The following is a 27794-nucleotide window of genomic DNA, read 5'->3' on the forward strand; positions in this document are numbered from 1 at the left end:
ATCTTTTTTTTAATCACATTTTATTGGTCACATACACATATTTCACATGGAAATTCAAGGCTTTCATTTAGGTTCAGAATTCCAAAAAGTTTGTCCATGTTTGAGGACCAGTCTTTCCGAGCATGGAGCAGAATTAAAGGCCCATTCCTTAATTTACGGCTGTGAGTATCACATCCGGCCGTGATAGGGAGTCCCATAGGGCGGCGTACAATTGGCCCAGCATCGTCTGACTTTGGCCAGGGTAGGCCGTCATTGTAAATAAGAATTTGTTCTTAACTGACTTGCCTAGTTAAATAAAGGTTAAATTAAAAATACTAAAAATCACAGACTCAGCCTTTAAAGTGTGACCTGTGACAGGCCTGGAGAAACCCTGTTTTTTTAACGGCTTCTAAAGCAGGTTGCCAGAGGTTGCCAGGGGCATAGGGAGAACAGAGGCATGTTGTATGTCAGACTAGTCTGTGGGTTTGCGGTGTCTGACAACCTGTTAAACACGTAGAGTTGCGTTCAGCATTCACCAGCCACATAACCTAATCATGGACACCTAGGCTGGGGGCGAATATTTGTTTGGTTGGGATTCAACTATTAATAATGATACATACAGTACTTGTGGGAAGCCGTGTGATATTCCATTCTTCCAGATAAATCTAAGTTACTCTGATATTTCTTCATGTCAAAATAGAGCCTTTTGAATCCAAAATTCTATCTACACACACTTGAAGGGCACTTTTCCTAGTTATCTGGCCTCCTATGCCAGCCAGCTTTCTAGCCTCTCCTATAATTCTCTCATACTCACAAAGGCCTATAAGACACGAAACCACCAGAATTAGTTTCCTTCCAGAATCACTGTTTATTTCTGGGCTTTTCCTTCTCCTTCATCCTCTCCATTGCACACCAATGGGACAAACACGCCAGGACTTGTTTCGTTAGCTGGTCGACTAGCTGCCAGCCATTCAGTTAGGCAGATGGCTCAGGCTAGATTGTGCTACCCTTACAAGAGAAACAAATCATTTAAGTTGAACTTCTAACTATCCTTTGATGCTTTTCATTGTCTTTGGAGAGGGAATGATAGTAGTTAGGTCTCTGCCCAACACAGAAACACACCAATCAAATACACATTTCATCTTAGCGCTTTCTTAGCAGTGAAAGAAAGGTTTACTGGCCTGAGGTTACTTGGCTACCATGGCTGGAGAATTCCATTGTGTCCAGTTCCATCGTGACCCCTAACCCCTGACTCCTTGACCTTAGCTTCATCCACTATCTATTGTCTGCAGGTTGCCCCTGACAACCTTCAAAGTCCAAAGAGTGTCTCTGTGGCTTTTTATGTTTTTGTCCACCTGTCGGGGTGTAAGTTTATAGCTGCATCAGTGTTATTGTCATTGCTCATGTTGCTCTGTTCAGTCAAGCCATGGGAATGTCACAATTCATTGCATCAATGTGCCTAGACACGTCCTCAGTTCCTGTGCCAAATTCTAACACAGATCGGATTGGATAGTGATTTCCAACTAGATGTTGTGGAGCTAAGAAAGCTATACTGTATATGCTGCAGCATATTTGTAGTACATTTGTATTCAAGTCTATGTTGATACTGAGGTTTGTGTTTGAATCTGTTACCATATTAGCCAGAATTCTCTGCTTTGAGGATTAATTTGAAGCTAGTCTGAACAGGATTATTTGTTCGTAAACCCAGAAAAAATGATAAGTGGTTCTAATAAGCTCACTCTTATGAAAACAGTTCGGTTTACGATCAGACAAGCACACCCTGGAACGGAGTTTGCTGATTTCCAGAGAAAAGAGAACAATGAGGTATCTACCATTGACCTAGATTGGAGAACTGCTGCCTGCCATGAGAAATCAATGAATGATGTCATAGGAAATAGAATCGCAAGTTTACACCATGGCTTCAATACTTTATTCATTTCAAACCAACCACAATAATACAAAATATTAAGTGCCGCATGTCAAACAGAGACAGTTGCTCATTTACAATGGTCAGTAATTAAAAACAAATGATTTCAGGAGAAAAATTATAAATACAAATTAAATTCTGTACAGTTACAAAAAATTGATGCACAATAAAACATTTAAAATAAACAATTTTTGTATTCAAATTGTCTACAAATCTACAACTTTAAAAAAAACACCCATTTCCCAAACTTCCACACACACACACACACAAACCACACGCACACAAAATAGTCAAGTTTGTTAGGACAGGACAATTGACTTAACCCGCATTGGGGAAGAGGCAGAAAATGCACCAACATGGAATTCATGCTCAAAAACATCTTGAGCATTTTCCAGGTAGTCCCTCTGTGTTTCGGTGTGTTTTGTTCAGTTTGATGCCTAACGAACACAACCCAGTCTAAAAGACAGAGGTAGAAATTTGACCTTGGCGTGTAATTTCGGCTCTTCTCCCAGGTCTAAAATACCACACACACACACACACACGTGGGGCCAAGCCTTCATAAAAAAAAACTATAAAAAAACATAAGACACAAAGTGCTCTTTGTTCCCTATTATGGGTGCATGGCGAGCGCTCAACAACACACAAACCACCATTTAAAATCAGACTTCATATAGTTTCAAAAGAAGTGGGAAATTAAAATTGCCCTCTCGTTCATCTTAATTACTGCCTAAATCAAAACACCCGGATGTTGTTGCGTATTATTATCCTTACTAGATTATTTCCTTGGAAATATAAGGTCATTTGTCACTACGAATTCTAGATACTACAAAACACTATCAAATGCATCTTGATAGAGAAACTTCACGATGTGAAACCTAGCTGCCGATTCACAAGAGCAAAGCATGATATTCTAGTCAGTCACATATAGACTAGGGACCACTATGTAGATAGATAATATCAGTCACCAAAAAGACCCTGACCACATCCCAAATCGCACACTATCCCCTGTGACCTCTGGTCAAAAGCAGCGCGCTATATCGGGCACAATTTGGGAGGTGACTTCTGGTGTCTTTGGCTATGGGTCCAGAACCGCTTCTAACTAACCTCTATGACAGGGGTGTCAAACTCATTTTATGGAGGGCCGAGTGTCTGTTGGTTTTAGTTATTGCCTTTCAATTTGTGTCCAATTAAGACCAAGACAACCAGGCGAGGGGAGTTCCTAACTAATTAATGACCTTAATTCATCAATCAAGTACAAGGGAGGAGCAAAAACCTTGCAGATATGCCATGGAATGAGTTTGACACCTGTGCTCTATGAATAGATGTGGACACATTCTGGCATGGGAGACAGAACACTTCACCACCATAGAGCTTGAGGCTCGATGTAGTGACCAGGTCAGGTCCCCAATATAAATAGATGTCTTGGGAATACCCGACAACGACGCTCTACCCATACTCCTACACCTCGTTGACACGTCACATTAAGTTAGCGCCACAGACCCCATGTTTGGTACCTGGGTCGTGATCAGTAGGGCACAATATTTGAATACGTTTTGCAGCGGACAAAAAGAAAATCTGTGTTCTCATTGGAGACGTTCAGTAGTACCTGCGCATTTCACTTCGGTTTTAAAACATACAGTGAGTGATTCAACCTTCTAAAGCTGGCAAGTTACAGCTGACGTAATACAATGCTGCCCCCTAATGGCCAAAGATACGCACTATGAACATTTTGACTTTTGAAGTCACAAAGAAATCCTGAGAGTTATGAATATAACACCCCCAACCCAAAATGCCCGAGTTGATTTTTTGCCGGTCGTCAGATATGCATAAAAAAAAAAATGTGCCGTGTCTATATTTTCAAACAGCACATAGCATTTTCACACAGCACACAGAATAGAAATGAGACAGACACAAAACTGTCCACTCTACAAATACACAAACCACAACGCTGAGAGCTTCATAAGCTGGACACACAAACACACAGGCCAGCGTCGATCCAGGCACTACCCTAAATCCAAACCCAAAAAAGCATACAAATATATATACAAATGAACTGACACAAGGGGTGAGCCCATAATGGGCCCGTTTTAGACAAATCATTAACATGGAACAGACATGGCTAAAGCAAAGGTTGATGCGTTCATAGTGTAACATTTCCCCTCACCCCATACCTCTACCGAGGATACTACTCCTTCATGAATAGGGACAGGAGTTCTCTCTTGACCAGTTCTAGCCTATATTATATATACTCTGAGCCCTAGTTATTATAACTAGGCTGTAATCCCATCTGCCTTCTCCTTTCCTCAGCTCTGGAGCAGGTCTCCCAGGTCGTAGGTGTCAAAGAAGTCGGACACGCCCTCGCCATCCTCCAGCCCCCAGAGGTAGTCGTCGTGGTCGAGGTGCGGAGAGAAGCTGACGAAGGGGGCGTTGGGGTCGGGGGTGAACCCGGGGCCCGGGAGCTGGTCCTCGGTCATCTGGAGCAAGCTGGGGGGCAGGCCCAGGAGGCCCTCTACGTCCAGGAGGGTGGTGGTGTTGGGGAGGGATACCGGTGCAGGTCTGGAGAGTTCAGCTACAGGGAGGGCGGAGAGGGAGAGACGCTGTGTTAGTGTCTGGACACCCCTTTACAACACTCGGGACTGTTTAGAGGAGGGTGCAACGGTACAGAATGTTCAGATAGAACGGTATTGTGTAGAACAGCTACGACTGTCTGTCACGTATAATTGGAAGTCGTATCAGGTCTATTCATTCTATTGCTATCGGCAACGTTCAGAACCTTTCACATCACGGAATAGACCTCAGCTGTATCAGACAAGACAACACAGGGCCCCCCCCACCCCAGTTCAGCTTACCTTCCACGGGCTCCTGCTTGACGTCGGTGTATTGGGGCTCCTGTTTGATAGTGGTGTACTGTGGTGGTGCCGTGGCGAGGGAGGGGGTGGCAGTGTGACCCAGGGGGTGATGAGGGTAGTCTTTCCTGGGGGTGGTGGTGTTCTTGACGGGGCTGGCATCCTCCAGGCCCTCCTCGGGACAGAGGTACACCTCAATGGGCCCGTTCTTACTTTTCAGGTAGATCTGTTGGGAGCCCTGTGGGTACAGGACAATAGGGAGATGTAACAATGATGCACTACGGGAAGTGAGGGATAGTGAGCAGGATTGGTAATTGAATGGGCTCGGTTTCAAGATGTCAGAAGGGTAAAGTGTCTTTCTTTGTTATACAAGAGAATTGGCTTAGTAAGAAAGTGTGTAGCATATCCTTGTAAGGAAGAGGTACGGGGATTGACGTTAAAGGTCTGATGGGCTCTCGCCCTTTGGGCAGCTCAGGAGTTTTTGGGATTATGATGACCTGCCTGGAAATGTAAAGACTACTGGAAATCTTTGTAATTTGGTTGTTATCACCAATTAAAAATCACTTGTCCAATGGGGCAACCACAGAGCAGGCACAACGTGCACACCCATGTCACTTGCCCCAAGTGGTTAGAGCGTTGGGCCACTGTTCCCCGGTAGGCCGTCAACCGAAAGGTTGCTGGATCGAATCCCTGAGCTGACAAGGTAAAAATCTGTTGTTTTGCCCCTGAACAAGGCAGTTAACCCACTATTCCCTGGTAGGCTGTCGTTGTAAGTAAGAATTTGTTCTTCTCTGACTTGCCTAGTTAAATAAAAGGTTACACATAGGGCAATCCTTGGAACAGTCACTGTGTCCTTTTTCATGTCTGTTTAAGCTGTACTTCAGCTGTATTGTGCCACTGTTCAGTTTAGAGGTCGACCAATTAATCGGAATGGCCGATTAATTAGGGCCGATTTCAAGTTTTCATAACAATCGGAAATCGGTATTTTTGGACGCCGTTTTGGCCGACTTTGTTATATATATTTTTTAGACCTTTATTTAACTAGGCGAGTCAGTTAAGAACACATTCTTATTTTCAATGACGGCCTAGGAACGGTGGGTTAACTGCCTTGTTCAGGGGCAGAACGACAGATTTTTACCTTGTCAGCTCAGGGATTCAATCTTGCAACCTTATGGTTAACTAGTCCAACGCTCTAACCACCTGCTTTACATTGCACTCCACGAGGTTACGCAAATGCAGTAAGAAGCCAAGGTAAGTTGCTAGCTAGCATTAAACTTATCTTATAAAAAACAATCACAATGAATAGTTAACTACACATGGTTGATATTACTAGTTTATCTAGCCTGTCCTGCGTTGCATATAATCGCTTAGGTACACGTTGCTCCAACCATAAACATCAATGCCTTTCTTAAAATCAATACACAAGTATATATTTTTAAACCTGCATATTTAGTTAATATTGCCTGCTAACATGAATTTCTTTTAACTAGGGAAAATGTGTCACTTCTCTTGCAAACAGAGTCAGGGTATATGCAGCAGTTTGGGCCGCCTGGCTCATTGCGAACTGTGAAGACTATTTCTTCCTAACAAAGACAGCCGACTTCGCCAAACGGCGATGATTTAACAAAAGCGCATTTGCGAAAAAAGCACAATCGTTGCACGACTGTACCTAACCATAAACATCAATGCCTTTCTTAAAATCAATACACAGAAGTATATATTTTTAAACCTGCATATTTAGCTAAAAGAAATCCAGGTTAGCAGGCAATATTAACCAGGTGAAAATGTGTCATTTTGCATTCATTGCACGCAGACAGAGTATATGCAACAGTTTGGGCCGCCTGGCTCGTTGCAAACTAATTTGCCAGAATTTTACGTAATTATGACATAACACTGAAGTTTGTGCAATGTAACAGGAATAACGTTTTGTTTTCGAGATGATAGTTTCCAGATTCGACCATAATAATGACCTAAGGCTCGTGTTTCTGTGTGTTATTATGTTATAATTAAGTCTATGATTTGATAGAGCAGTCTGACTGAGCGATGGTAGGCACCAGCAGGCTCGTAAGCATTCATTCAAAATAGCACTTTCGTGCGTTTTGCCAACAGCCCTTCGCAATGCATTGCGCTGTTTATGACTTCAAGCCTGTCAACTCCCAAGATTAGGTTGGTGTAACCGATATGAAATGGCTAGCTAGTTGGCCCGGTGCGCGCTAATAGCGTTTCAAACGTCACTCGCTCTGAGACTTGGAGTACTTTTTCCCCTTCCTCTACATGGGTAACGCTGCTTCGAGGGTGGCTGTTGTCAATGTGTTCCTGGTTCGAGCCCAGGTAGGAGCGAGGAGAGGGACGGAAGCTATATTGCTACACTGGCAATACTAAAGTGCCTATAAGAAAATCCAATAGTCAAAGGTATATGAAATACAAATCGTATAGTCCTATAATAACTACAACCTAAAACATATTACCTGGGAATATTGAAGACTCATGTTAAAAGGAACCACCAGCTTTCATATGTTCCCATGTTCTAAGAAAGGAACTTAAACGTTAGCTTTTTTACATGGCACATATTGCACTTTTACTTTCTTCTCCAACACTTTGTTTTTGCATTATTTAAACCAAATTGAACGTTTCATTATTTATTTGGGGCTAAATTGATTTTATTGATGTATTATATTAAGTTAAAATAAGTGTTCATTCAGTATTGTTGTAATTGTCATTATTACAAATAAAAAATAAAATAAAAATAAAATAAACAAATAAATAAAAAAATAATAAATAAAACAAATCGGCCGATTAATCGGTATCGGGGTTTTTTTTTTTGGGGGGGGGGGGGGGGGGGGGGTCCTCCAATAATCGCTATTGGCGTTGAAAAATCATAATCGGTCGACATCTAGTTCAGTTGGCAGAAAACATTTTTCAAGCGGTCAGGTACTAACTGAACTTGTCTAGTAAGAAAAGCAATTTCTGTTGTCTGTTGCAAAATGTTTTGCTGCGGTGTGCCCAAATGAACACTACCTCTATCTATGACTAGATGACCACTCACCCCCGAGGACTCAGGCACCTCCAGCTTGGTTTCTGATGGGGCCTTGACGGCGATGACCGTCTGGTCCTGCAGGCTGGCTATAGACCTGATGTCCTGGTAGGTGACGTAACCTAGTTGTCCCTGGTTGTCCCTGTGTTCGGTCAACTCCTTGAGCTGGGTGCTGCTGGACGCGATCAGGTCTTCCAGGGCCTTCTCGGCCCTCTCCAGCTCTCCCAGCTCCTTCCTCAGGGCGCACGACTTCTCCCCGCTGCTGGCCGAGCCCTCGAACACGCCACCCACCCTAATACAAAAAATTTCATTTTTATGACGAGCCACTACAGAGTATATACATTGTACATCATGGTATAGATAGATCATGATCAGGTGAAGTTGGAACTTTCAACACTTAAAAAAAATATATTGTCTTTTGATTACAGAGCAAGATGGACCTATCAATATTACACCAAGGAGTAAGGGCTAAGGAGTTGACATGGAATTGGGCCCACCTCCTACAGCCGAAGAATGAGAAGTTACTCATCCTAAGTGTTGACTTGTCCTAAATGTACTTGTCCTAAGTCTACATGTCCCGAGTGATATTCTCCTGAGTGTACTTGTCCACTTGTGCTAAGTGTCCTACTCACATCCACTGGACGTTGTTCTTGGACTTCTTGCGGATGAGCTGCACGCCCTCCAGCACGTTGGTGATGTCATAGATACGTCTCTTCTGCACCTCGAGGACCTCGGTGGCCCAGTTGAGGTCCAGCACGCCGTCAGGTGACTCGCTCAGCAGGCCAACAAACTTCTTGGTCAGCAGACCCAGGGAGGTGTCGTAGCGCGTCCGCTCACCGGGGGACTTGGGCGCTGAGGGTCATAGGTCATACAAGAGATGGGGTAAGAGAGTGGATTTGTGTACGGTTTACATATTCAATAATATGTGGAATACACATATGTGAACTCAATATTATGGATTGGAAAATATCTACATTGTAGCTTGTGTGTTTAAGTATAAAGAATGGATGGATGATTATGTTGTCTCGCTTTATGCAACCCGTTACTTATTTGGTAATGAGGACAGTAGGGGCAGTCTTTTTTCACTGATGCAGACACTCACTTTTGGGACTAGGGATGCTGGCTGTGGCCACACTCTCCTTTCCTTTGGGGGTCCTGAAGTCTGGGAGGTAGAGGGGGTCCTCCAGGTCCAGCTTCCTCTTGGCCTATGGGGGGGGGGGGGGCACAAAGAAGAGGGAAAAAGGGGTTAAAGACAGCTTGAGAAGGAGTATGTGTCCTAATAATATCTCCTTTCTCCTGAAGTTTGCACTCGTTCTCTACTCCCCACACATTTCAAATCACTGGATTGACAACGTAGGCATGGGCTAGAGAGTTTTGCACTATATATTTTTACCAATTTGTAAGTCGCTCTCCAATTTGTAAGTTGCTCTGGATAAGAGCGTCTGCTAAATGACGTAAATGTAAAATGTAAATATATCTCCAACCAATAATTTCCTTTCAAAGGGGAGTGAACAAGTGCACACTTTGTGAGAAAGGACGGATTATTAGGATGCAGGGAGTCTATTGGAACCATTCCCCAGTTTGAATGCTTAACAAGTCCACTTGACATGTAACTATGTCCTATAGAGCTGTAGATCATGAGGATAGGATGGTAGCAGGCCATAGAATAAAGCCCAGCCCGTCCAGTGGTGTGAGATCTGTGCTGCCAGTATGCTAATGCTAATTGTGGCTGTTGAAAAGCGACAAGTCGTAATTGTGGTGGTGGTCTCAAGAACTGTGACAAAGGCCATAACATTCTCAAGCACTTCTAATGGGGGGAGTGTGTATGTTGATGTGTGTGTGTGTGTGTGTGTGTGTGGGACCTCCCCACTGCCCGCCAAATGCCACTCACTGACCACATCCCCGGTTTCTTCTCCTCCTCCCCCATGACCCCCTCACTCCTCCTCCTTTCCCCCCATGACCCCCTCACTCCTCCTCCTTTCCCCCCATGACCCCCTCACTCCTCCTCCTTTCCCCCCCATGACCCCCTCACTCCTCCTCCTCCTTTCCCCCCAATGACCCCCTCACTCCTCCTCCTCCTTTCCCCCCCATGACCCTCACTCCTCCTCCTCCTTTCCCCCATGACCCCCTCACTCCTCCTTTATTCCTCTTTTCTTTAAAGAACACACAGGCAGCCTGCCACATTCCCAACCATCACATCTCACACTCCTTGCACGAGGCCTCAATCAGTATGTGACAAAGACACACACACACACAGATTGGCTAGGATTAACCACTGCTATCATACACACTCTTATGGATGCACACAAATAAATAAGACCACCTATACACACACACACACACACACACACACCTCCGATTTTGCATCACACGTATTCACCACTATGCTACTGTCATTTTAACTGACTGCTATTCTCTCATAGAACAAAATGTATAAGATCTCCTAAGCCCGTGTTTACCTCAGACCTTATTTTCAGGGATGGCTGGACAAACCAGAGGTAACTTATTTCCGGGTTTTAGAACTACAAGCTGGCGAGCTCGATTAGACAATGCTGTGCGGATCTGATCCCACCTCCCATTTTAACCTTGCAACCTCAGTGGAAATGCCACCTGCCAATCAACATTGTCCCTCCCGTCGTTGTACAAACTAGTATGGCAAACAAGCGATTGTGATAATGTAATTTATACCATGGAAAAGGTATAACCTACTTACAGTTTATGTTTGCATCAAATGACCTTCTCCTTTAAAAATCGTGTAATGATTATTAGTGCTGAGCGATTAACGGAAATGTAGAATATTTTTCGGTTTTTAAACAACTAAATTGACGGACATTGGTTCAATTATTTGAATTCCATTTCATTCAGTATTTTTCTGTGAGCTCAATGCACACATTGCGCCGTTTCTGTAGATAGATCAAGCCTGAACTGTGCGATGTAGTAGGAAGTTGTAGTTTCCAACAGACCAATATTCTACATAGTTTAGCGCAGAAAACGTGGTAATTATTACAATTACCATAATCCATTGCACGCCTACCGGTTTTATTTTTTTATTTTTTAATAAATATGCCTGCTACCTAAAAGAGACAGAAGAATGCCGATAGAGAGGGATAGAGAGCAGTTGCTTCTCGAGGTATCTCTACCAGAAAAAAACATGATCTAAGTGATTGATAGAAGTCATAAAAGTATGCAATTTTTACTTAAAAAAAAAAAAATTGTGATTTGGTCAGACAGCATAGGCAGCAGCTCTACAAAAAAAGTAAGGTAAAGTAATGTGAATAAATGATAGTTATTAACTGATAATCAGTAATGGGCAGTGACTACCATGATGTGACTTTTATTAGGCCCAATTGTTTTATCCTGTGTTGTTACAGCATTCAACCCACATAATGTGTCGTGCATTTAATGTAAAAAAATTTTTTTAAATAGAAACCGAAATCAGTGACTATTTTCTTATACTCGAACCGAAACTGAAACCAAGCTCAAAAAAGACTAATCGTATTTGTCTAACAAAATACATCAGTGACACCCTTTAGGAGATTCAGGTTGTGAGCATAGTGTTTCTGATCAGGTTGACAATAGTCTTCTAATGCATGTCTGGTTACAGTAACACCTTTAAAACGCACATCACTTTCTGCTTTGCTTCCAGAGAAGTGTAGGCTATTGAAAGAGAGAAATTAAACCGCAACCGAAATCCAACAGATCTAAGTTCTAATTTTCAAATGTTTTCTAATTTAGGACGTATGAATTTGATCTATGTATTCCATGTATTTTTCGCTGTTGAATGAGCGTGTATCTCCTGCGCTAAAAGATGTTAGGTTAGAATGTAAGGATTCTGTGCCTTTCTGCTGCTGGAAGAGGACTGCAGATGGTTTATTAGGGTTATTAGCACAAAATGGGAGATTTCAAAAAAAAATGTTGAGGTCGTTTTCAATCCTCCGGAACGCATCTTTAATAGGACTTCAGAACACCCCCATACTGCAGTAATGGCATGCCCCACACCATTCCAACACACTAAATTAGGACCAGATTATAATGAGCTCAGTGGCAGTGGGGGGGGACCAAGCAGAACATTGAACATCTGCCCTGGGGTACCGCATGTACTGCTGGTTGAAGACAGAGGGAAGTGGTGTTTACCCCCCACAGATGTGTGTACACACACACACACACACACACACACACCTCCATATCCCCATAATCTCTTGTTTTACAAACCACACACACGCCAGATCACAGTTGGAGAGAGGGCATGTCAAATGAGACTATGCTCTGCTTCAGTGTGGCTACAGACACAACCCAGCATGTGCCAACGAAGACCACATGTCCACAAGCTACAAATCAAACCATGGTATAAACTATGTGACGCATGTCATGATCTGACGCTGCAATAGGCCTTATGTACTAAGTCAAGTCATTACAGTACAACTAGACACACAGACCACAGGGTAGAATTAAACAAATGTGTAGTTTTAACTACTGTTTTAACTTTCACCTATGGTTTTAAATTGCACTGGTTCTCTATTTTCAGGCTGTGTCACATCTGGGGGGGGGGGGGGGGGGGGGGGGGGCGAAATTGGCCCAGCGTCGACCGGGTTCGGCCAGGGTAGGCAGTCATTGTAAATAAGAATTTGTTCTTAACTGACTTGCCTGGTTGAAGAAAAAATGAAAGAAAGAAAAGTGGCCTGTAAAAAACTCCTATCCCTTAGTAAACCATACTTTACTACTGTAGATCTGAGAGGAGATTTGAGAATGTGAGCCGCATGTGGATTTGAACTGAACCATGGGAGAGAGAGGGATAAAGGATGACATTGTCCCTCTGTCTTCCACCACATGTCCACCTGTCTGTCAGTGACATATGGCACAGGCACACACAGCAGGTGGCAGGGAAAGACAACAAGAGAACCTGTCTAACCCTTCTAGCACACACACCCAAACATTCATTTCAGGGGCTACTATATATTGCTATTACTAGGCCTAGGCTAGATTATAGTCTAACTACTGTACTTGTCTTTCACACACAATCGCATCTGTTAAGATTCTCGTTACACCAACTTGGAGGTAAAGCAAACATTAGTAGTCTACCAGTAGGCCTACTACCTATGGTAAATACAAAACAATACATTTGTAATAAAAAGGTATAAATGTTCAATTTATTGTCTAGTAGTGGGCTTGTTTGTTCCCCTCTAACTTGTTCAACCTGCATTAAGACATGACTTCTCCCTTTGACCAATAAAGAGGAAGGAAATGCCAAAGTGGCTAACTAGAGGAGCGATTGAGGAAAGACGGCACCGATCACACTCTTAAAATCTTTTCAGACCACCTCAGGGATTAAAATGTGACCCTTTGTCCATCTTCTGGAGACTAGTTTAAATACAACCTGTCAAATAAACCCCCAGAGAAGATGACATGTGGCGGTTAAAATGGCCGCCTTACATTGTATCTATCTCGAATGGGCCTCCCCTTGAACATTTTACCACAGTTTTGCCCTGCAGCTTTGCAGGGGCCCGGCTTAGGCCTGTGAGTTTGTGTTTGTAGTGAGGTTTTGAATGGGGAGTCGGCGCTTTGCCTTTTGGTGTGTGAAAATACAAGGCCTATGTCAGCTAGCATACCACAAAGTTATGTACAGAGAGATACAGAACATAATGAGTCACACACACAAGCAATAAATTAAGCTAAAAGAATGTCATGCTCAAACATAGCGTGTTAACAGCTAACTACAGCAATTGTCAACACATTAGCAGGCCATTGCAGGCGATCGACTTAAGCACATTTACATGGTCCCGTGTGGCTCAGTTGGTAGAGCATGGTGTTTGCAAGGGTTGTGGGTTCGATTCCCACAGGGGACCAGTATGAAATATATGTATGAAAATGTATGTACTTACATTGACAAGAGTGTATGACAAATGTATTTAAATACACTGAGGCCCTCCTTCACAATCCATTCTTTATCTCCATGACACATTGGGTCATAATGTCTCAACCCACAGCCGTTATTGCCTCATTCTAAGACAGCGACTAAGCGTCTTCACCCTAAACGGGCATGTAAGTTCAGCTGTCCTTCCACCCCTCTAACCCATGCCATTTCAACATATATGACTGGATTTTCTCCCGAGGCATTTCACAAATCTGTGTCACATGAAAATAATGCTTTCAACAGACTCACTTCTAGTTACTGGTGTGTGTGTGTGTGTGTGTGTGTGTGTGTGTGTGTAAACCTTCTCTCTCTTCAAACACCGGTTCAGTTACGTAGAACCTGACTTCCAAGACAAGGACAAGTTGTTTCAATACGTGTGACAAAAAGACCCATTCAACAGCAAGCTAGCCTATGTCCCTCACACATAAAAAAGACGGCCCCATTGAGGGGAGCATGTTACTGGGGAATGAAGAAGGCCAAAAAGAGAAGGGGGAACTCAAGATAAGAGAGAAAGAGAGCTTTTGGCTGGAGTGTAAACAAGGGGCAAAGTGGGCAATCTCCGCACCCTGAGCCCTAGCCTGAACAGAGGCTCACCATGGGGGTCCCAGAGAGGGGTGAGGGCATAGGCAATGATGACATGAGGTAGTGATGTGTGGGGGTGAGAGAGATCAGGGGGTAGCTAGCAGGTCACCGAAACCTACAGTACCAGTCAAAAGTTTGGACACACCTACTCATTCCAGGGTTTTTCTTTATTTTTACATTGTAGAATAATAGTGAAGACATCAAAACTATGAAATACCACATATGGAATCATGTAGTAACCAAAAAAGTGCTAAACAAATCTAAATAGATTTTATATTTGAGAATCTACAGAGTAGCCACCCTTTGCCTTGATGACAGCTTTGCACACGCTTGGCATTCTCTCAACAAGCTTCATGAGGTAGTCACCAGGAATGCATTTCAATTAACAGGTGTGCCTTGTTAAAAGTTACTTTGTGGAATTTCTTTCCTTTTTGTGGTTTAAATATTTGTAATTTTTTTTAAACCTTTTTAGTGTTTTTTTTGTTTTTTTTCACCTTTATTTAACCAGGTAGGCCAGTTGAGAACAAGTTCTCATTTACAACTGCGACCTGACGAAGATAAAGCAAAGCAGTGCGACAAAGACAACAACCCAGTTACACATGGGATAAACAAATGTAAATTCAAAAACACAATAGAAAAATCTATGTACAGTGTGTGCAAATGCAGTAAGGTTAGGGAGGTAAGGCAATAAATAGGCCATAGTGGCAAAATAATTACAATTTAGCATTAACACTGGAGTGATGGATGTGCAGATGATGATGTGCAAGTAGAGATACTGGGGTGCAAAAGAGCAACAAAAATAACAATATGGGGTTGAGGTAGTTGGGTGTGCTATTTACAGATGGGCTGTGTACAGGTACAGTGATCGGTAAGCTGCTCTGACAGCTGATGCTTAAAGTGAGTGAGGGAGATATAAGTCTCCAGCTTCAGTGATTTTTGCAATTCGTTCCAGTCATTGGCAGCAGAGAACTGGGAGGAAAGGTGGCCAAAGGAGGTGTTGGCATTGGGGAATTTGTAGCGAGGGCCAGCCAACTATAGCATACAGGTGGCAGTGGTGGGTAGTATATGGGGCTTTGGTGACAAAACAGATGACGTTGATAGACTACATCCAGTTTGCTGAGTAGTGTTGGAGGCTATTTTGTAAATGACATTGCCAAAGTCAAGGATCGGTAGGATAGTCAGTTTTACGAGGGTATGTTTGGCAGCACGAGTGAAGGAGGCTTTGCTGCGAAATAGGAAGCAGATTCTAGATTTAATTTTGTATTGGAGATGCTTAATGTGAGTCTGGAAGGAGAGTATACAGTCTAACCAGGCACCTAGGTATTTGTACCTGTCCACATTTTCTAAGTCAGGACCGTCTAGAGTAGTGATGCTAGGCGGGCGGGCAGGTGCGGGCAGCAATCGGTTGAAGAGCATGCATTTAGTTTTACTAGCATTTAAGAGCAGTTGGACACGAACGGAGTGTTGTATGGCATTGGTCCTATATCGACATAACCTGAAAGGCTGCTCAGCAAGGAAGAAGCCACTGCTCCAAAACCGCCATAAAAGAGCCAGACTACGGTTTGCAACTGCACATGGGGACAAAGATCGTACTTTTTGGAGAAATATCCTCTGGTCTGATGAAACAAAAATAGAACTGTTTGGCCATAATGACCATCGTTATGTTTGGAGGAAAAAGGGGGAGGCTTGCCAGCCGAAGAACACCATCCCAACCGTGAAGCACGGGGGTGGTAGCATCATGTTGTGGGGGTGCTTTGCTGCAGGAGGGACTGGTGCTCTTCACAAAATAGATGGCATCATGAGAAGGAAAATTATGTGGATATATTGAAGCAACATCTCAAGATATCAGTCAGGAAGTTAAAGCTTGGTCGCAAATGGGTCTTCCAAATGGACAATGACCCTAAGCATACTTCCAAAGTTGTGGCAAAATGGCTTAAAGACAACAAAGTCAAGGTATTGGAGTGGCCATCACAAAGCCCTGACCTCAATCCTATAGAAAATGTGTGGGCAGAACTGAAAAAGTGGGTGCGAGCAAAGAGGCCTACAAACCTGACTCAGTTACACCAACTGTCAGGAGGAATGGGCCAAAATTCACCCACCTTATTGTGGGAAGCTTGTGGAAGGCTACCCGAAACGTTTGACCCAAGTTAAACAATTTAAAGGCAATGCTACCAAATACTAATTGAGTGTATGTAAACTTCTGACCCAATGGGAATGTGATGAAAGAAATAAATGCTGAAATAAATCAATCATTCTCTCTACTTTTATTCTGACATTTCACATTCTTAAAATAAAGTGGTGATCCTGACTGAGTTGCTGCGTGGGGTGCAGAGCTGTTGGCCGGGGTAGGGGTAGCCAGGTGGAAAGCATGGCCAGCCGTAGAAAAGCGCTTACTGAAATTCTCGATTATCGTAGATTTATCGGTGGTGACAGTATTTCCTAGCCTCAGTGCAGTGGGCAGCTGGGAGGAGGTGCTCTTATTCTCCATGGACTTTACGGTGTGTCAAAACTTTTTGGAATTAGTGCTACATACAGGATGCAAATTTCTGTTTGAAAAAGCTAGCCTTAGCTTTCCTAACTGACTGTGTATATTGGTTCCTGACTTTGTTGCGTGGGCTATTCGATGCTAATGCAGTACGCCACAGGATGTTTTTGTGCTGGTCAAGGGCAGTGAAGTCTGGAGTGAACCAAGGGCTACATCTGTTCTTAGGTCTACATTTTTGAATGGGGCATGCTTATTTAAGATGGTGAGGAAAGCACTTTTAAAGAACAACCAGAAATTCTCTACAGACGGGATGAGGTCAATATCCTTCCAGGATACCCGGGCCAGATCGATTAGAAAGGCCTGCTCGCTGAAGTGTTTTAGGGAGCGTTTGACAGTGATGAGGGGTGGTCATTTGACTGCGGGCCCCTTACGCACGCAGGCAATGAGGCAGTAATCGCTAAGGTCCTGGTTGAAGACAGCAGAGGTGTATTTAGAGGGCAAGTTGGTCAGGATGATATCTATGAGGGTGCCCATGTTTACAGATTTAGGGTTGTACCTGGTAGTTTCCTTGATAATTTGTGTGAGATTGAGGGCATCTAGTTTAGATTGTTGGACGGCCGGGGTGCTAAACATATCCCAGTTTAGGTCACCTAACAGTACGAACTCTGAAGATAGATGCGTTTGAGCCAATCAGTTGTGTTGTGACAAAGTAGGGGTGGAATACAGAAGATGGTCTTTTACCAAATAAGGCTAAGTCCATATTATGGCAAGAACAGCTCAAATAAGCAAAGAGAAACAACAGTCCATCATTACTTTAAGACATGAAGGTCAGTCAATCTAAAAAATGTCAAGAACTTTGAAAGTTTCTTCAAGTGCAGTCACAAAAACCATCAAGCGCTATGATGAAACTGGCTCTCATGAGGACCGCCACAGGAAAGGAAGACCCAGAGTTACCTCTGCTGCAGAGCATAAGTTCATTAGAGTTACCAGCCTCAGAAATTGCAGCCCAAATAAATGCTTTAGAGTCAACTGTTCAGAGGAGACTGCGTGAATCAGGCCTTCATGGTCGGATTGCTGCAAAGAAACCACTACTAAAGGACACCAATAAGAAGAAGAGACTTGCTTGGGCTAAGAAACACAAGCAATAGACAGACCGGTTGAAATCTGTCCTTTGGTCTGTTGAGTCCAAATTTCTGATTTTTGGTTCCAACCGCCATGTCTTTGTGAGACGCAAAGTACATGAACGGATGATCTCTGCATGTGTAGTTCCCACCGTGAAGCATGGAGGAGGTGTGATGGTGCTTTACTGGTGACACTGTCAGTGATTTATTTAGAATTCAAGGCACACTTAACCAGCATGGCTACCACAGCATACTACAACGATACGCCATCTCATCTGGTTTGCGCTTAGTGGGACTATAATTTGTTTTTCAACAGGACAATGACCAAACACACCTCCAGGCTGTGTAAGGGCTATTTGACCAAGAGGGAGAGTGATGGAGTGCTGCATCAGATGACCTGGCCTCCACAATTCAAAAAAAAATATATTATTTCACCTTTATTTAACCAGGTAGGCCAGTTGAGAACAAGTTCTCATTTTCAACTGCGACCTGGAAAGATAAAGCAAAGCAGAGCTACAAAAAACAACACAGAGTTACACATGGGATAAACAGAAGTACAAACAAAAGTACAGTACAATTACCCGACCTTACCCAATTGGGATGGTTTGGGATGAGTTGGACCGCAGAGTGAAGGAAAAGCAGCCAACAGGTGCTCAGCATGTGGGAACTCCTTTAAGACTGTTGGAAAAGCATTCCAGGTGAAGCCGGTTGAGAGAATGCCAAGAGTGTGCAAAGCTGTCATCAAGGCAAAGGGTGGCTACCTTGAAGATTTGTTTAACACTTTTTTGGTTACTACATGATTCCATGTGTTATTTGATAGTTTTGATGTATTGTCTATATTCTACAATGTAGAAAATAGTAAAACAAAAAAAAAAAAACCTTGAATGAGTAGGTGTGTCCAAACTTTTGACTGGTACTGTATGTGTCAAACTGAAACCCGAGAGCACTCCTTGACCTTCTGTCTTGTTTTTCAACTCGGAAGTAAAACTCTGTCAAACATTTACGAGTTAGTTGTAGTATCATCCTCACAGGAAACAGTATTTCACAGCTCACCAATCATTCAAACATCATAGCAGCAACCACTATAAATATGACACAGTGGGGATATATCCTCTCATGTTATCCTTAATGAACTATTAACGCTAGATTTTGCTTCCACTTGAGTGTAGGAGTGCCCTAATACAATATCAAGGTGAATATGACTAGTATGACGTTGACGTTTGACCAGTTGTTAGTCTCTGCCAAGTTGTAAGTATCCATGAAAACTGTGAAGTGGTCCTATATGGCTCAGTTGGTAGAGCATGGTGCTTGCACTGCCAGGGTTGTGGGTTCAATTCCCAGAGCCACCCATACTTAACATGTATGCAAGCATGACTGTAAGTTGCTTTAGATGAAAGTGTCTGCTAAATGGCATACACTATATAAGTATCTGTGAGTGACCCATATTTGAGATGAATTCTATTCCCATTTTCCCAATGAGAATGACTTCGGCAGGGAGAAGGATAATGGCTCCTTCACAGTGTAACCCAACGTGTTTACGAGTAACAGGGCATGGCAAGAGGATGTCCTGCTCTACCACTTCTTCTAACACTATTATCGTTACCAAGTTTCCAGGGCAAGTATAGCCTCTCTGCCCACTGTGCTTCACAGACAATATAAAGAAATGATTGCCTGCTGAGGCTGACATTTTGTTGTTATTCAGAACTAGTGTCAGGATAGAGTTATTATTTACCATAACTAGGGTCAGGGGGTTTTCTGACCACTTTAATTGACCCGACGAGAAAGAACCCTGGGCCCCAGTTATAGGCTATAACTAGTTGCAACTTGTAATCTAGCAGTAACTATTTTTATAACTAAATGTTCCTGGTCATTAAAAGCTCATGGTCCTAATCCTAAAAGTAGGATAGAGAGGGGCGATGAATACCCTGATCGCCTGTCCTAGTGCCTTGGTCAGACTTGGCCTAGAATAGGAATTAGACATTAGGACAATGGCGCGTAAAACACAATGGAAATTGCATTAGTCCAGACATGTGACGAGCCAAGTTAATGTCATTGTATTAGTGCAGAGCACAGGAGTAGTGCTCTCCTCAATATTTAGTCCTAAAAACAATATCAGCCTGGACACACACACTGAGCCCTGGGTGTGTGTGTTAATCAGCAACATGTCATTATCTCCCTCAAGCCTACTCCGTGTGTGTGTGTGTGTGTGTGTGTGTGTGTGTGTGTGTGTGTGTGTGTGTGTGTGTGTGTGTGTGTGTGTGTGTGTGTGTGTGTCATGTTTGAACATTCAAATGATGTAAACTCCCAAGAAAAGTGAGTGGTTGTCCAGCTGTGACCTGTGACCTTTGTGGATGGACACAAACAGGTTGAGCAGGGTGTATATGACCTGGCTTGGTTGGTTGGTGACAGCTGGGGGCTGTGGCTAAACAATGTGTTAAGCTAAATCGCATTTTCCAGCAAATTACTTGCATTGGCTGATTGGGCATTATGAAATAAGTTCCCTGTCCAGATGGTGCATTTCCTCATTCATGTAAGGTTTAACTAACATGGTCCAAGTACATCAAGACAGTCGTGAAGAGGGCACGACAAAACCTATTCCCCCTCCAGGAGACCGAAAAGATTTGGCATGGGTACTCAGATCCTCAAAAGGTTTTACAGCTGCACCATCGAGAGCATCCTGACGGGTTGCATCACTGCCTGGTATGGCAACTGCTCGGCCTCCGACCGCAAGGCACTACAGAGGGTAGGGCGTACGGCCCAGTACATCACCGGGGACAAGCTTCCTGCCATCCAGGCGGTGTCAGAGGAAGGCCCTAAAAATTGTCAAAGACTCCAGCCACCCTAGTCATAGACTGTTCTCTCTGCTACGGTACTGGAGCTCCAAGTCTTGGTCCAAGATTATTCTAAACAGCTTCTACCCCCAAGCCATAAGACTCCTGAACAGGCCTTTTGCATTGCCCCCCTCCCCTGCTGCTACTCTCTGTTATCTATGCATAGCCACTTTAATAACTCTACCTACATGTACATAATTACCTCGATTACCTGGACACAGGTGCCCCCGCACATTGACACTAACTCTGTACCGGTACCCCCTGTATATAGCCCCGCTATTGTTATTTACTGCTGATCTTTAATTATTTGTTATTCTTATCTCTTACTTTTTGAAACATAAATCGATATTTAGAATGACAAATCTCCCTGTGCTTGACAGTTTTTAAATGTCAAGCACAACTCCGATAAATGTATTCATACCAGTGGAATTTAAGAATATTTAGCCCATAATTTGGCGTATTGTATAGTCAGTAACGTTAATTATCAAGTGGATAACAGTAATATCGATTGTTGGTAGTTCAAAAACTTTTAAAAAGTCTTACCGGGAGTCTGCCGGAGGATGATCTGATGGGTTTAGCTTCAGGTCCATGGGGAGTTGCATAGAGGCAGTTCACCCTTTGTTCGGCCGCTGTAGTGTTGCAGATTTGGGTGAAGTATCCAGCCGGTACCGAGTTCATCGGTGAACTGCATAACCCGGTGCTGAAGAATTCTGTCTTCACTCCAGACAAAACTTTATTCTGTGAACACGACAGTCCTCCTACAGCACCTCGGCCAGACGCAAGAGAAACGCCTTTGGGCAGCCGCATCATTTTAGTAACTTTAAATAACGACTGTGTTCAAATTAAAATACGTTTAGCTAGTAGCAAAACTCAAATATTCCAGAAAACTGTATTCACGACAGTGAATGAAAGGAGTTGGGAGTCTTTCCGATACGAACGGGAAACGATGTCTCACAATTCGTAGCTAGTTTGATAAAAGCCCGAAGAATTTCATAAAAATACTATTTAGTTAATAATGTGCAAAATGCATAAGTGGAATACCTAATCAGCAGAGATATCCTTTGCTTGAGTATTTTCTGAAATTAAACGACTTGCACTGCAACCGATATTATCCTTGACGTGTCCAGTTGAAAGAGAACTTCGACTTTACCTAGCTAGCTAATTATTTAATAGCTAAATAAATAAACAACAAGTATATTTGCAAGTCCAGAATGGACAAACGTTGAAGTTCACGTCTTGAGAAGCAGAATCCTCCTGAAATACAAAAGTTTAGGAGTATTTTTCAGATTTTCCGTAGAGGAGATACTGCCACTGTCGGGTTCTCTGTCCAGCTAATAAAGCTTAGCTCATGATACAAGGGAATTGGAGTTCGGAAGAACTGCTTTTTTTAGCGCGAAATTTGGATCTCCCGCGGTTAGGGCGCATCTTTCATTGGTCCAAAGCGAGTTGCGATTGTTACATTCCGCATATATTTGCATAAAACAGTTGGTGCGGGGCGTACCCAACCTTAAAGCAATAGTATGTCCATGTGTGGTCACTTTAGGGACAAAGTTAGCCATTTCGAATCAAACATGTTAAACAATAACATGCTTTTATAACCTACTATATGAGGAGCAAATGAATCTAGATATTATTTTCTCTCTATAGAGTACAATTATGTAGGCCTAGTCAACCCTGATGTTATTATTTATGTATTTTACCTTTATTTAACTATGCAAGTCAGTTAAGAACAAATTCTTATTTTCAATGAATTTGCGACCTTTCGGTTACTAGTCCAACGCTCTAACCACTAGGCTACCCTGCCACCCCATAATATCGCATTGATAGAAAAACGAATCTGAATCAAATCAGCCTTCCTTTTAGTAAACAGTGTATTTCATATCGTTAATAAAACAATCAAGGGAAGTTCTATGTGAGCAATTTGATGAGTAAGAAGTTTAATCGAATGACATCTGCTGCTCACTAGTTCACAAAGAGAAAAGGAATCCTTCCTTGAAGACATGCCCACCCCCCACTCCCGATTGACCCCCATAAGCCTCCAGATATGACACAGAAATGCCCCCCCTTCATTATAATGCAAATTTCACATGAAGTCCTATTGCTTCTCTAGTCCGATCCCAGATCTTTGTTCTGTCTTGACAACTCCTATACTCATTGTCATGATAAACATGGCAACGGCCATAGGAGTTGGCTATACAGCGCTCAATAAATACAGTGAGCCAAATGTGTTGAGAAATGGGCAACTCACATCAACGAGTTGATAATGGCCTTGGCGATGTGTTTGTATAATTAGCTAATTGTGCATACATCTAGCCTGCTGTAGTTGGCAGACACACTGCAGTGACTTTCCCATGCATGTGGTGAAACTACTCCAGTGCATATGGAAAGTATTCAGACCGATTGACTTTTTCTACATTTTGTTACATTACAGCTCATCAATTTACACACAATACCACACCATAATGAAAAAGCAAAAACAGGTTTTTATACATTTTTATAAAAACGGAAATATTACATTTGCATAAGTATTCAGACCCTTTACTCAGTACTTTGTTGAAGCACATTTGGCAGCGATTACAGCCTTGAGTCTTCTTGGGTATGACGCTACAAGTTTGGCACACCTGTATTTGGAGAGTTTCTCCCATTCTTCCCTGCAGATTTTCTCAAGCTCTATCAGGTTGGATGGGGAGCGTCAATGCACAGATATTTTCAGGTTTCTCCAGAGATCGGGTTCAAGTCCGGGGTCTAGTTGGGCCACTCAAGGACATTCAGAAACTTGTCCCGAAGCCACGCCTGCGTTGTCTTGGCTGTGTGCTTAGTGTCGTTGTCCTGTTGGAAGGGAAATCTTCACCCCAGTCTGAGGCCCTGAGCACTCTGGAGCAGGTTTTCATCAAGGTTCTCTCCTTACTTTGCTCCGTTCATCTTTCCCTCGATCCTGACTAGTCTCCCATTCCCTGCTGCTGAAAAACATCCCCACAGCATGATGCTGCCACCACCATGCTTCACTGTATGGATGGTGCCAGGTTTCCTCCAGATATGACGCTTGGCATTCAGGCCAAAGAGTTCAATCTTGGTTTCATCAGACCAGAGATTCTTGTTTCTCATCGTCTGAGAGTCCTTTAGGTGCCTTTTGGCAAACTCCAAGCGGGCTTTCGTGTGTATACCTTTTACTGAGGAGTTTCTTCCATCTGGCCACTCTACCATAAAGGCCTAAATTGTGTCGTGATGCAGAGATGGTTGTCCTTCTGGAAGGTTCTCCCATCTCCACAGAGGAACTCTGGAGCTCTGTCAGAGTCACCATCAGGTTCTTGGTCAACTCCCTGACCAAGGCCCTTCTCCCCCGATTGCTCAATTTGGCTCTAGGAGGAGTCTTGGTGGTTCCAAACTTCTTCCATTTAAGAATGATGGAGACCAGTGTGTTCTTGGGGACCTTCAATGCTGCAGACATTTTTTGGTAGCCTTCTCCATATCTTATATAGAAGGCGTGTGCCTTGCCAAATCATGTCCAATTAATTGAATTTACCACAGGTGGACTCCAATCAAGTTGTGGAAACATCTCAAGGATGATCAATGGAAACAGCATGCACCTGAACTCAATTTCGAGTGTCATAACAATGGGTCTGAGTACTTATATAAATAAGGTATTTCTGTTTTTTATTTTTAATACATTTGCAAACATTTCTAAAAACCTATTTTCACTTTGTCATTATGGGGTATTGTGTCTAGATTGATGAGGGAAAAAAATGTATTTAATCCATTTTAGAATAAGGTTGTAACGTAACAAAATGTGTAAAAAGTAAAGGGGTCTGAATACTTTCCCGAATGCACTATATATAGGCTATGTTGTAAACAGGAGCAAAACTACAGCCAAATGGTTCAAGAGGAAACTACTACATTATAAACAGCTGCAGGTCCTGTATTGAAATGTTACCCAGGGAGAGATCTTGCAGTGTGTGTGTGTGTGTGTGTGTGTGTGTGTGTGTGTGTGTGTGTGTGTGTGTGTGTGTGTGTGTGTGTGTGTGTGTGTGTGTGTGTGTGTGTGTGTGTGTGTGTGTGTGTGTCTGTGATCCAGTCAGCATGCTGGGTTGTTTGCTCCCTGCAAGGTGAGGGTCTGTTAATCTGTTTCTGTGTTTGTACCCATTTGCTTTTGGCCCTATAATGATAGTGTGAAATACCTCACAATATGGGGTCCAAATAAATAGACACAAACAGGTGCTGTCAAGCTCTATTATATGCAGTTGGCCTGATGAATTCCATAATGAAATGTGTTACAAAGCCAACAAAGCAGCAGGTCTCTCATGTCTCTCAGGCTTATATCAATTCATGCTCATTTATATTACAAAAATGTATGTATGGCCCTGTGTTACATTCCCCCCCCCCCCCCTGCTTGGTTTATCTAGCTAAAGCTAGTCGCATTCACTATAAGTATTTATGTCTCATTCATTCACTAGCAGTATTCATGTCTCATTCATTCACTAGCAGTGTGTATATCTGATAACACTTTTAGTTATCAGATCGTCTACAAGTCTACAGCATACATCGACATGCCATGGGAATACAGTATTACCATCTTGTGAGGCATTTTATATACACAGCAATAGCCCAAAGCATAAAGAGTGATACTATCTACAGATAGTTTAACTGTGTCTCGTTTACTGAGCTTTACACTTCTTCTCTTGTGGTTCTTCTGCCTTCAAGTTCATGACTGAGTGTGGGCAGGGGAAGGGAGGGGATGACAGATGGTTAATGTGACTCGTTATTGTTTTCTTTGTACTCCTCTGTCAATATAAATGAATTGAAATAAAATTGTGATCACAAAAAAATGTAAAAGATTATCTAGATTTGGCTGTTGTTTCGTTTTTTTTTTTTTTTTAATCAAACGTATACAGGCCCTTCGGGTGCCTGCGTTCCCCCCACTTTTTACTAGCCTACAGCTACTAATATTTCAAAACAATAATTAGATAAATGAGAACAAACAGACATTACATTAATTTACATACTAATTGTATGTTTTTTATTACTAGATCTCCATGCTGGCCATAAACTGTTGGATGTGGTGCTCCTGGGGGCTGGAAAGCTAAGCGACAAGAGACTAGAATCTGGACACATCATTTAGCCTACCATGCCACCTGCTGGACAAATATGGAATCTAGCACAGCCATTAGCCCATCGTAGGCACGCAACACACACAACAATGGCTGTGTCACACAGGCAGCGAAATTCGGATATTTTTCCACGAATTGGTATTTTAACCAATTAGATCATCATTTGCCAATAATTGGGAAAAATATCAGAACTGGGCTACCTGTGTAAACGCAAGCTAATGGGCCTGAGACAGCAGTGTCCAGAGGGATCTACTACAAAGCAAGATCAATGACTTACTTAGCAAGCTAACTTGCCAAAATATTCTGAAATAACGTTTTATTTTTTTTGAAAGATATGCATGAAATGGGCATGTCTACTTGACTCAAACCAAAACACATATCTAAGTTTAGGTTTCTTAATGAACCAGAAAATCAATAGTTATTTTAACCTTTATTTAACTAGGCAAGCCAGTTAAGAACAAATTCTTATTTACAATGACAGGCTACCAGGGAACAGTGGGTTAACTGCCTTGTTCAGGGGCAGAACAACAGATTTTCACATTGTCAGTTTGGGGATTCGATCCAGCAACCTTTCAGTTACTGACCCAACGCTCTAACCACTAGTGGGAAAAATTAAGTTTTTATATACCTCTATACTGGACCTCATGCAGTGGTTCAGCGTACTACTGTGTAGGGGTCAAAAAGGACCAGATACGATACAATATAATAGCAAGGGCCAGCTTAACTGACCTGTTCTCTTAAAAAAAAGATCAATTTAATGTTACTTTTTTAACCAATGTCGATCTATTAGGGTGCTCTTCAAAATGTATTTAATTATTTTCCATATGCTGTTTGCCCTGCAAGAAATACTATGTTCATGATTTTCATCAGGCATTACATAAAAGTTCCTAAAACAGTTGTTTAGGTTGTGGGAGCATTGTGGGGATATGACAAGAGATAGGTTCTCAAGACAATTAAACTGTCCAGTTGTGCTGACAGTCAGATAATGTTTGTATCAGCATGCACAAAACATTCCTTTGATGTTGCAAGAATGTTGACTGAACAGCCTTTCTGAGCTCTTTAAAGGTTCCCAGAACATTTAATTAGGTTGTGGGAATAGTGTGGGTACATTACAAGAGATAGGTTCCCAAAACACAAAATATGCTCTGTTGTGATGACATTCATACATTGTTTAAGTTAGGTTGCACAGGATTCCCTTAATGTTGTAAGAATGAAATAAGTCTGTTTTTATTACGTTCATAGCATATTTGTTTTAGGTTTAACATCATATTCCATTGATATTCCAATATACATTTTACCTTGTCTTGGAGTTCCTCAGAACATTTCAAGAACATTTCAAAAAATGTAGATTTAAGCTTTACATAATATTACCACAACATTCTCAGCATGCAAATTTGTAGCTCCTTAAAACATAAGTAGGTAGATTGGAAGACATGCCCATTAAGTTTTTCCACAGATTTCATGGTAATTTTCATTTGAGGATAGTATTGTAGGTGATACAGAGACACGAGAGATTTTAATAACTTCGTTCATAGGATAGTTGAATAGCTTTTAACAAACAGCAAATGTTGGTTTTGAACACACAATGTTTGATTTTGTAGCCAGTTCTTTAACCCTCTGTGCACCAGGGGTTAGCTGAGGTTTTCTGTTACCTTTTCAATGAAATATGGTCAATCAGAACACAGAACACAATTTCTAAGTTATTGAAATGCTCCCATCTTCTTCATATGCTGTGTACTTGTAACACTGTATTTTATGATTATTTTTCGTCATCGCTTTTGTTGAAAGTCTTATGAAATGTGATGTTAAAATAAAAAAAAAAGGTCAAATTGTTTTCTTATTTAGTTTGAAGGTTCTGAGTATGTATTTGAATACACAAGAATACAGGTTATAATCTTTTACTGCAGTGAGCTAAATCAGGGTCACGCAGAGTGGTAGTCTTAAACAAATCTACTTTGTAGTCTTGGTAGTCT

The 27794-nt window shown here is 42.3% G+C and overlaps 1 protein-coding gene across 1 annotated transcript; it reads right to left on the reverse strand.

The window, feature by feature from the left end:
* Window positions 1-1886: 1886 nt before the first annotated feature.
* Window positions 1887-22073, reverse strand: LOC106610661 (transcription factor E2F2). Its single transcript, XM_014210106.3, has 6 exons — window positions 21260-22073; window positions 8889-8991; window positions 8419-8638; window positions 7799-8078; window positions 4756-4990; window positions 1887-4475 (listed from the first exon to the last, which is right to left on the reverse strand). Exons 1-6 carry the CDS (start codon window positions 21524-21526, stop codon window positions 4210-4212), a joined length of 1371 nt encoding a protein of 456 aa, XP_014065581.1. The 5' UTR covers window positions 21527-22073; the 3' UTR covers window positions 1887-4209.
* Between the last annotated feature and the right edge of the window lie 5721 nt (window positions 22074-27794).

The sequence above is a fragment of the Salmo salar genome, chromosome 09 (genome assembly GCF_965601325.2).
Source record: "Salmo salar chromosome 09, fSalSal1, whole genome shotgun sequence".
NCBI classification, from domain to species: Eukaryota; Metazoa; Chordata; class Actinopteri; order Salmoniformes; family Salmonidae; genus Salmo; species Salmo salar.

What these genes read in the sequence shown, in the direction of transcription:
- LOC106610661 (XM_014210106.3), bottom strand. Translation starts at nt 21,526, where the DNA reads ATGATGCGGCTGCCCAAAGGCGTTTCTCTTGCGTCTGGCCGAGGTGCT. An exon ending in AAGAACAACGTCCAGTGGAT is followed by an intron (nt 8,079 to 8,418) that starts GTGAGTAGGACA and finishes TTTTTGTATTAG; the next exon opens with GGTGGGTGGCGTGTTCGAGG. An exon ending in CAAGCAGGAGCCCGTGGAAG is followed by an intron (nt 4,476 to 4,755) that starts GTAAGCTGAACT and finishes CCCTCCCTGTAG; the next exon opens with CTGAACTCTCCAGACCTGCA.